This window comes from Apium graveolens, chromosome 4 (assembly GCF_009905375.1).
Source record: "Apium graveolens cultivar Ventura chromosome 4, ASM990537v1, whole genome shotgun sequence".
Lineage (NCBI taxonomy): Eukaryota > Viridiplantae > Streptophyta > Magnoliopsida > Apiales > Apiaceae > Apium > Apium graveolens.
Genome location: NC_133650.1, coordinates 140,712,562 through 140,722,421, shown reverse-complemented (window position 1 = coordinate 140,722,421; position 9,860 = coordinate 140,712,562). Strand labels below are relative to the sequence as shown.

The following is a 9,860-nucleotide window of genomic DNA, read 5'->3' as shown; positions in this document are numbered from 1 at the left end:
CTCCTGGTTTAAACCAGCTTTAATTACAAGCTTTAAAAGAATTAACCAGAGTCCATACTTTGATCAATAATATACACCACAGACTAATTGATATTAGTGAGGTGAAACATTGGGAAAAGCAGGATTATCAACAAATTCTGAGAAACTTCTTTATCATTCTCCAAGGTGCAAGTATTAAACTATTTTATAGTTTTTTAGTCATCAGACAGATACCTGTTGCTCACATCTTTGAGATGTGATAAGATTCAAGTCATTAAAATTATAAACTTATATTGTTACAGTCCCTAGTCACATAATAATAAGCCTGCCCATTGATTCTTAGTGCAGCCCTTGTATTCATTTTTATACTTCATTATCTCTGCATGTGTAATGTGAAACTGCCAACTGCAAATGCCTTTACAACAGTAATTAGAAAACAAAACAAAAAATGTCTGCTCTTGGAAATACGATGTAGTTGCAAATGGTGGGCATATCATGAGCCACCATGGCGGAAAACAAGTACCGACCTATAAAGGGCAGCAACATGCAGGAAGCAGATAAGAGCAATAATAAAATCATCCAAGAGACCAACTACTCCCAACACCCCTGAAGGAGAAAGTAGAAGTAATTCAGTCTGTTGATAAAACTACATTTCTATAATAAACTTGGTCACAATTAATTAGCAATCTATATAAATGAACCAATATACCTTCTGGAATGATATCTACGGGGCTTACAATGTAGATGGCACTGATTATCATCTGCATAGAAGACAGAAATTTTTTGCGTTAAAAACAACGAAGAAACACTTCTCCAAGTCACTTAGGCAATAATTATGACGGATCTGGTGGGAAGTTACAATTCCATTTATAGGGTGTATGAATTTGATGTGATCAACCAAAAAAGGCAAGATTATTCACCATAATCTACAAATACGATCAAATAATATATACAAGTCAAATCTTTTCTCTTGTCAATTAGTTTTTGAATCATTTAGTACCTGATCATATTCGAAGTGATTGCATATTTAACAGGTATGATACCAGCTTCATTCAATAGTACTTTTCAGTCGGGATATGAGCAAATATTTATACTTTCCAATGAATGTAGACAGATAAAAATCTTATAAAGGATTCAATTTTGTACGATCCTAAACTACTCTTAAGACCCTGGAGTTATGTAATACTATAATAATTTAATGTCGAACATAATTCGTCTACAAATAAAACTTCTTCCTGAAGAGACGGGAATATCATATAAACTAACTATTTTTCCGAGTCTTCCAACTTCTTCCGCTCAAGCTAGTATGCCATTTTACCATAGTATGCTTAAAAACTCCAGCCCCTTAACATAGGGACTTCCCCTCTATCTTGCCTACTTAGTGAAATTCTGAACTTTGCTTCATGGAGACTTTCTTTTTTCCTCTAAACTTGATTATGTTGCTATTAGGACAAAATTATTTACCTTGGTCCATGCTACAGGTGTTTACAAATGTTCAACCCCGCTGACTACTCTCACCAACCTTGATGAAAGAAAAAAGTGCATTTTACGGAACATAAGAAAATCTATACGTGTCGCAATAGAATTTAAAAAGACCAATCAGTATTATTTAAACTTACTTTTAGTGACCAACTCCCTCAAAACCTTAATGTATTGGCCATTGGGGAAATTCACTAAATAGATCTTATCATCTTTATTCAAGGGTAGCCTAAAGAGAACTAAAATGTTCACTTTCAGGACCTTGGAAGACAAAGTTAAATAGATAATGTAGACAGGATTGTAAGATAAGGAGGCTGCCAAGGGCAGCCCCTTTAATTCATCAAGAATAAACACAAAATCCGAAATGAGGATGTTAAAGACTGCAGCAAAAAGACCAAAAATATAAACTCTTACATCCTAAATATACTAACATGAAAGTATACCATGGCACAAGATTATGCACAAAAGAATCTAAAATATCTTCTCTCTCTAACAGAGAAAACTACTTCAGTATCTAATTGTGATAATATAAATCACTACATAACATTATGTCTTTGAGGTACTGGATTGAACATAGAACTCTTTTGCTGGTCATTCCTCAAGGAAAAAATCTTGGTGGTATGCAAAGTCAAGTGGTTGATTATTCTTAATCATGTACATGTACTAGTTTAATCTAATGGGACAGAGGAAAAGAGTTAATCATGTTAAAAGACATAGGTATATATTTCAGTGACACGTGCAAATATGTTTGTATATTTCCTTAATCAACTTAACTGCCAAATAGACGCGTGCTCTGATTACAAGTGGAAGAGATCTCTGGGGATCCATCATTTCTCGCAACAATCTCCTGAGGAGGAAAGGAAGATCTTGCACTCTCTGTCAAGGAAAGAAATATTTTTAAATAGGAAACACTGTCATCATGCCAATAACATGAGATGAAAATAGTAGTATCTATTCAAAAAATGTGTAATGTAAATTAAATTAACTATTCTAGATGCAGGAAAAAACAGATATACAGAATTATATTTTAACGTATACATAAAAAAGGATTCATGAACAGAATATAATTCTGAGAGAAAAACGGGAATTGAGAAAGTTACATTACTTATTGCAAAATGAATTTCAGTATGTTCCTTGGTACACAACACAACAGCAACATCATATTATCCATGCAAAGTTTCATATTCTACGAAAGCACTGACGAGACGACCCAGACTATTTGTACTCAAGCGTACACTAGCAAACTTCTACACTCCGTTATCTGGACTCTCCATGTTTGTCCTTATACCCATGTCCGCTGAACAATACATGGGTGTGGGTATGGGATCTAAGTTGGATCCTTCTTATTAAAACCGAAAACCTCACCTTGTAGCATCTAAATTCAAAATGAAATACAAGGTCTCCTCACAAATAGTTTTTACAGAGTAAAGGCCACACAAATGACTTGTTTCTATTGTATCTTTTGGTTTCTACAACTAGCGTGCGTATGATTTATTTGTAGTGAACACTATATTTATGATTGTGCAATGAATCAGTCTATATGAAGTATTACTTCTTTTAAGCTTACATGCCGTCCATAATTAAAAAATCCTAGTCACTGACTCTTAAATCCGCACCCATGCCCAACACCCATACCGGAGTCCGGGTTACATAGGTTCTAGAAATAAGGACATAAATAACACACTAACACCATTACTAACTACCTATAAGACTGCTCTACAGCTCTACATTGATTCTTAACAAAGTGTCGCTTTTAACAAGTGTCCCGGTAGGCTAATATTTAAAACTACAAAATAAATTCTGACTTGATAAAGCACACTAATAATAAATCTAAAACTTTGTATTACAATTATACTGTGAAAAGCACATCAAATGTTGTATAAAAGATTGAAGAAAAAAACCCTAAATTATTTCCTAAATCCAATATTAGCAAAAAAAACTTATTTTGGGGACTGAGCCACGGGAGCTGGAGAAAGAATTTATAAAACCACATTTTACAATATAAAATTTAGTTCAGCAACCCTTCATGATACATAATTAAACCTGAATGAGGCCGGCTGGACGTTGACCAAACATACGGTTGTATGTCTCAACCTTTCCAAGGATTTCAGAAACCTCGGGATCATAACGCTGCTGCGATGATGACTCGGAAGGAACTAACAAAGTAATTTGGCGACGGCATAAAGGACAGAGGCAAGGCTGAAATGTAGATCCGTGATTCCAAACTTGTAAGATGCAATTACCTAATAAGAAAAAAAACGGTAAGCAGTCAGTGCCTCAATGTAAAATGATGACAGCTGAAGAAGAGATACGACATGTAGATATTGATCAGAAATTTTCCTAGCATTTTGTTGCAAGATGCCAAACATTCACAGATGAGATCGTAAAGATAAAATCAAGGTTGTAAAAAAAAACCATCTTTGCTATCTCCAAATAAGATAAACAACAGATGAGGACAAATACTTAGCAACCCTTCTGTATATTAAAAAGTAATGCAACTACAGACTCTCATTGAAAAATATACGTCATAAACACTTGCAAGCATCCGGTGTACATATACAAATGAATACAGACTATAAACGATACGTACAAAACAAGGAACAAGATCTTGCCTCTTTCTTAGGAATTTGGAGAGTGACGTGATTAAAACACTAAAGTCTTTAAGTAGGGGGATCTTCCTCCCTCAAAATATAGAAGTAGGGTGGGAAGCCTCAGCCACCAATGATTGAACATGATACATGTTAATCAATACTTCAAAGCCATTTACACCTTATTTTTATTTCATTCTTTTAATATACTACCAAACTACGATCCAATTTACGAATCCTAATTAATTACAAGAGCTGACATACCTTAGATTGAGAATTTATATTTTATGTATAACTAATTTTAAGACGCTTGTGATATTTTTATAATTCTATTCCTCCGCCTCATGAGAATTACCAGCTCTGTCACTGATTTCGGTTAGTGTTTATGGATAGCACTGACAAGGACACATGTTGACCACCTGAAGACTGATACTCGGATCACGAATTATTTTTGACAATGCTTGATAGCAAAATTCTTAAAATTGGCTAATAATTGAGCATAATTTTGTTATGCTTACTATTAAATTCGCTATTTGAAGCAAAAATGAAACTGTAAACTGAAACAAAAAACAATCATGTTGATAATAAGTAATTTGTAGAAATGAAGTGCCTAAATCTACAATTAAACCTATTGCAAACAGATATGATAAAAACGAATAAATCAGATACAACAAGTAGAGTAATGTATAAAACCCTAAAAATGAGATATGAGTGAGAGAGACCACAAAACCAATGAGAGCAATTGGCTTGACAAGGAACGTCGAAATTGTTATGGCATATCGAACACCAATCGTTCGCCGGCGGTCCGTCCATTCAATTTCCGGCGTCTCTTCTTCTCTCTGCAATTTTTCCTTTTAGCTTAATTTCTGCTGCAATTTTATTTTTTTATAATAAATGTTTTGTGTGCGCGAGTGTGTGCCTTCCTGATTAAGTCAAATAAATTCTGGTACTGTTTTGATGACTATCAGAGCATTTCACTTTGGTTCGGGTTATACAACAAACTCTTTTACTAAGCCGTCGCACACGGGCACCGGTTAAAATGATTGCGATTTTACTAAGCCGTCGCACACGGGCACCGGTTAAAATGATTGCGATACACGGATTACATAAATTATTTTTTAATTTGTTTAATTTTTTTTTTAAAAATAAATTAAATTCTTAATTTTGTTCATTAAAACTTTAAATGATATAACTTCATAATAATTATATTAGCAGACGTATATATTCAACATTTAAACTTATTTAAAATAATAGCATTGATAATGGGAGGAAATGTTATTATAACGAAATTATTATTTTATTGAGTGTAAAAATATAATATTTTCATTATATTGGGTCCTTAAAAAAATTATTTTAGCATGGTGATTACTTAATCGATAAACTATAATTCTATAAAAGATATTTGAAAAAGACAATATTACTAATTGAACGATATAGTTTTATAGATAATTCTATGTGTATTTTTAAAAAAATAATACTTATGTTTTAATTAAAATTTGATTTTTTTTAATTTACATCAATAGGATACAAATTATACTTAATCTAATATTAATTTGACTTATCTCGCGTCAGTGGTTTACATTATTTTATTTTAGCCCGATGCCCAACACACAGACCAAATCAAACTAATTATTTTAGTTTATTTTTAATTTTTTTAAGTCTGGATCAGTGAGATAATTTTGTTTTAGACTGAATACTTAGTATATATTATTTTATTAGTGTTGGTCGAATTGTATTTTTATTTTAGTTCTGTGTTATTCTGAATCAATTGTATAATTTATTTTTTATCCTGGATAAATAAAATATATTATTTTTGTTTATCCAAACTCAATAATATAATTTTTTTAGGAGGATTGATAGTATTATTATTTTATCTAAACTCGATTGGCATGATATATCAACTAAATCTTAATAATTATATTTAGTTTGCTTAAATTTAATTTAGCCCGAAGTAACAAATTAGAATAATATGGAACTCGATATGAATTAAAATATAAATTGGTAGAAAAAATTGAATTTAATATAAATTTTAATGATATAGAGTTCGATATAAAATAGAATTGAAATTGATAAAGTAATAGAGGAAGTTGACTTCAATATCAATTAGAATTAGAATGAATCTACTTAATAATTAGAATTAGGATAATTAAGTGAGGATAATTAAGTAATTTCATCAAGTACCGACCAACCTACTACCAAATTTTTAATATTTCGTCTATTATAATATAGTATATATATATTAATTAATTTGGATTTTCGGTCATTCTAAATAACAAATTTAAAGAAAAATTATTGGTTTTTCTGAACTATCCTATAATTTTTTATCATAGGAATTCTTAATTTCAACTCAATATCACAAATTGTGTTTCACAGCGGGCTTATAAAACACAGACTTTAATGTCCTATTCCCGGAATCCATAAATTTGATTCACTAGCGTGTTCATGATCACATTAAACACTAAATATAAGAAGGCTTTTCTTCCATAGAGGGTCATCTTATATAGAGGTCCAGAGAGAACCCTTACTTTAATCTCAGCCCTTAAATTAGAAATAAAGTTAACAGTCCATATAATTTAACAATAAAATATAAGAAAAATATAAGTAGTAGATTTCATATCTCTCCGACGACTTCCCTTCCAACGACGATTTCATCTCTCTGACGACTTCCTCCAGCAATTTCTCTATCATTGTATCTATGTGATTTTCAGCTTATGTCTCTCCGACGATTTCTCTCTCCTTGTGTCGATCTCTGCGATTTTAACAAAAAGTATGCATCCATGTCAATCAAGCTCATATTTTTGAATCTATAATTGAAATTAAGTTTTCATAAATTTTCTCTCTTCCTCTTTACTTTTTTGTCCTAATGATTGTTAAATTTAAGTTTGCTTCAATGAAATCAAGTTCGTATCAGTTATAATTTTACAGTGAAGTTTGATTCTACTACTAAATTCATTCAACTAGGATTTTGACATGAACTTATATGCATCATAGTAAAAATTCATATTGTATTTCGTTGATTAGAGGTTAATTGTGGTTGAAAATTGATGCTTGTTTTTGTGTTCTATAATATAATCAATATTTATGTAATAATTTGTTTTTTGTGTTCTACTCTGGTTACAAGTAGAATTTATATAGTGCATTTTGTAATCTAATTATTCTATAATGTAATTTATTCGATTGTGTTAGGATTAGAGTAGAGTGCCTCTGAGATTTTAGTAGTTCTTCATTTTTATTATATATGTAGAAAATTGTGTTATTATTCCTAGGTAGAATTTTATATTTGATGTTATGGTTCCCATTAGAGGTCATTTTACTACTAAAGTTGTTGCATATATGAGGATTAAAGAATGTTTAGATGTTCTTCATTTTTATCTATTTTCTCTAGTATTGTGTTATGATTTTTAAAGTAGAATCAACTTTTTATATTATTACATATTTTAGTAATATTGTTAGGTTTCTATATGAATGTCTTTAGTACTTAATATTATGCAACCTTGACTCATTCCGACAATTTTAGTTGTTTCAAATATTATGTAGTATGTACTTGTCCTTGATCATTTTAGAAAGCAATGCAAACTTTTAATAAGAAAATTAATACTTAATAGCATTAGAAGTGTTAGAATAATAGTGAAAAATAAGAAACTCTCAAGTTTTCTGATTTGTGTTTCTGATATATGTTGAGTAGTATTCTACTTGGTTTCTTTTTGTAAAACTGAGTTTTCTTTCTGTAGTTTCTATACCGTGAAACTGAACTGAACCAAATGCATCTCAGGCCCTTCAAGGCTTCTTTACTTTCGTCTACTCAATAGTGAAGTCATGGAGATGCATACATGTATTACAGTATTAGAATATGGCAACATAGTAAATTAAAATTATTTATAATGTTACCAGATTTAATGTGTTAATTTTTCGGAAGATTTAAATCAAATTAGTAGAAGCTTAATTTTATATGCATCTAGTTTTGGTTGACTCTAGGCAATTAGCTTTATGTGACCCATCATGACATGCACGTCATTGTTTGATTATCTAAATAGAAATTCATGCAGATCATCCTCATCATCCGACATAGTTACTCATGTTCCTTCACTTACTGTCCCTTCTAGAGAAAATTGTAGAGTACTAGAATCACTAACATCCAGGTGCTAAAGTGAAGAATTAAGATTTTAAAATCCTCTAAAATATGCAAACTCATAAAATCCCTATATAACAACTAATGACATTGAATGCTAGGATATTAGGATTTATCTTTAAAATGATAGGGCAATAATCGTTTAGAGCGTATCATTATATTTAGTCGATAAATTTCATATGTAATTTTAAAAATATGTCAATCTCACAAATAGTAGTCTGGATTCTATTACAAGTAGCTCCGTAGAATTATATAAAGTTACTTATCACGAGTTTGGATGAACTTTACTCATAGTAACCTACATTTAGTAGTATTATGAAATAAAAGCAAGTAGATATGATCAGAATAAATTGTTGGTAAAAATATTGCATTATGTACTAGGTTTATTTGTTTTATCTGACATAGTTGCTAATTAAGTCTATATTAATTTTTATAGAACCACTAGCCACTACTAGGAAGGAAGATTCAAGCTGAATGAGCACCAAGTATTGGATAGTGGAATTATGAAGAAGGATTTTGAGCGGGATTATATATTAGCATTGACAGTCAGAAGTTTTTTTAATTTTTAATTATATTTTTTCTATGATCAGGTTTCGAGTGAACTAAAAAGTCAGACCATATTCTACCGTTGAACCAGATTTGATTCTAGTTTGTTTTTCTTAATTGTAATGCACCATTACTTTTGGTTCTACCCTAGAACTGGTTTTCATAATTTTTAAATGCATTCTCATTATAGTAGAACCAAATTAATATTTACTTGATAGTCTTGTCAAAAGAATTTTGGTGGGTGTGAAGTACTCCGATGTACCAGTTCAGAGCAAAGGAAGTTCAATGTGCATCTTGTCGTCACGTGAATGAGATTGTGGTTTGTAATATTACTATTTCTTTGAAAAATGCACAAGGGCATGATGCTTTCAGATTGAGTTTTTAATTAATTATGTTATTACTTCTTTCTTTGTGTATGAAGGAGCAAAACAAACGACCACCCATTTCTGTACAATAGGTGAATGAAGGCGCAAAATAGATGATCACTCCTTTCTGTACAACAGGCTCGCGATTGACGTCACGAAATCTCTAAGCGCTAGACTAACATAATTATTTTTACATATAAGCTTGGAAGCTGAACAACAGAGCATATTAGTCCAAGATAGTGGGAAATCTTGGTTTAGATAGTTTGGAATCATGGTTCATAAATAGATCAAAGTAATTTTATCAGAACATGTTATTCCTTTACAAAACAATCACATATATGCAAGTAGTTTAAACAAAAAAATAATCAAGATAAAGAGAAGGTAATATTCAATGTAAAAATACACTGAAACACTAATAATCCACTTAAACTGCAATGACAGAGTCTTATTGCCCAACTAGCCTTTACCACTTAGTGTGAGGAATCCAGATGCTTCAAATCCAGAAAAAATAGCAAAAAAGTAAGGCATGAAAGAAATGTAATTAAAAAAATAATGAATAGCTAACTATTTTAAGTTTATTTTTTCAGTTATTGTTGGATGATGTTTTGGTCCACCGTAATCTGCACTATAAGCGACAAAACCAGACTCATTTTTCTTCTCCCTGACAATTAGACTTCTTCGTTTAAAATTCGCCCCCTTATCCTATATGCCACCACTACTGGGCTTTTAACCTTTTCTATAGTACTTGAGCTTCTCGGAATCGGAGTAAATAAA

At 31.2% G+C, this 9,860-nt stretch overlaps 1 protein-coding gene and 1 long non-coding RNA gene across 5 annotated transcripts; one reads left to right on the top strand and one right to left on the bottom strand.

Annotated features, from left to right (window-relative positions):
• Positions 1-234: 234 nt before the first annotated feature.
• Positions 235-5,010, bottom strand: LOC141720321 (uncharacterized). 3 transcript variants are annotated; one of them, XM_074522668.1, is made up of 6 exons: positions 4,769-5,010; positions 3,502-3,701; positions 2,233-2,334; positions 689-740; positions 507-585; positions 235-384 (listed from the first exon to the last, which is right to left on the bottom strand). In XM_074522668.1, exons 1-6 carry the CDS (start codon positions 4,857-4,859, stop codon positions 285-287), a joined length of 624 nt encoding a protein of 207 aa, XP_074378769.1. In that variant the 5' UTR covers positions 4,860-5,010; the 3' UTR covers positions 235-284. The 3 variants fall into 3 exon arrangements, with proteins under 3 accessions (XP_074378769.1, XP_074378770.1, XP_074378771.1); XM_074522669.1 differs by having other exon boundaries at positions 235-394; positions 4,769-5,009; XM_074522670.1 differs by having other exon boundaries at positions 235-585; positions 4,769-5,005.
• Positions 5,011-6,637: 1,627 nt separating this feature from the next.
• LOC141716915 (uncharacterized) lies at positions 6,638-9,297 on the top strand. 2 transcript variants are annotated; one of them, XR_012573436.1, is made up of 3 exons: positions 6,638-6,813; positions 8,612-9,040; positions 9,143-9,297. It is a non-coding gene; the product is annotated as an uncharacterized LOC141716915 (long non-coding RNA). The 2 variants fall into 2 exon arrangements; XR_012573435.1 differs by lacking the exon at positions 9,143-9,297 and having other exon boundaries at positions 8,612-9,050.
• The last annotated feature ends 563 nt before the right edge of the window (positions 9,298-9,860 follow it).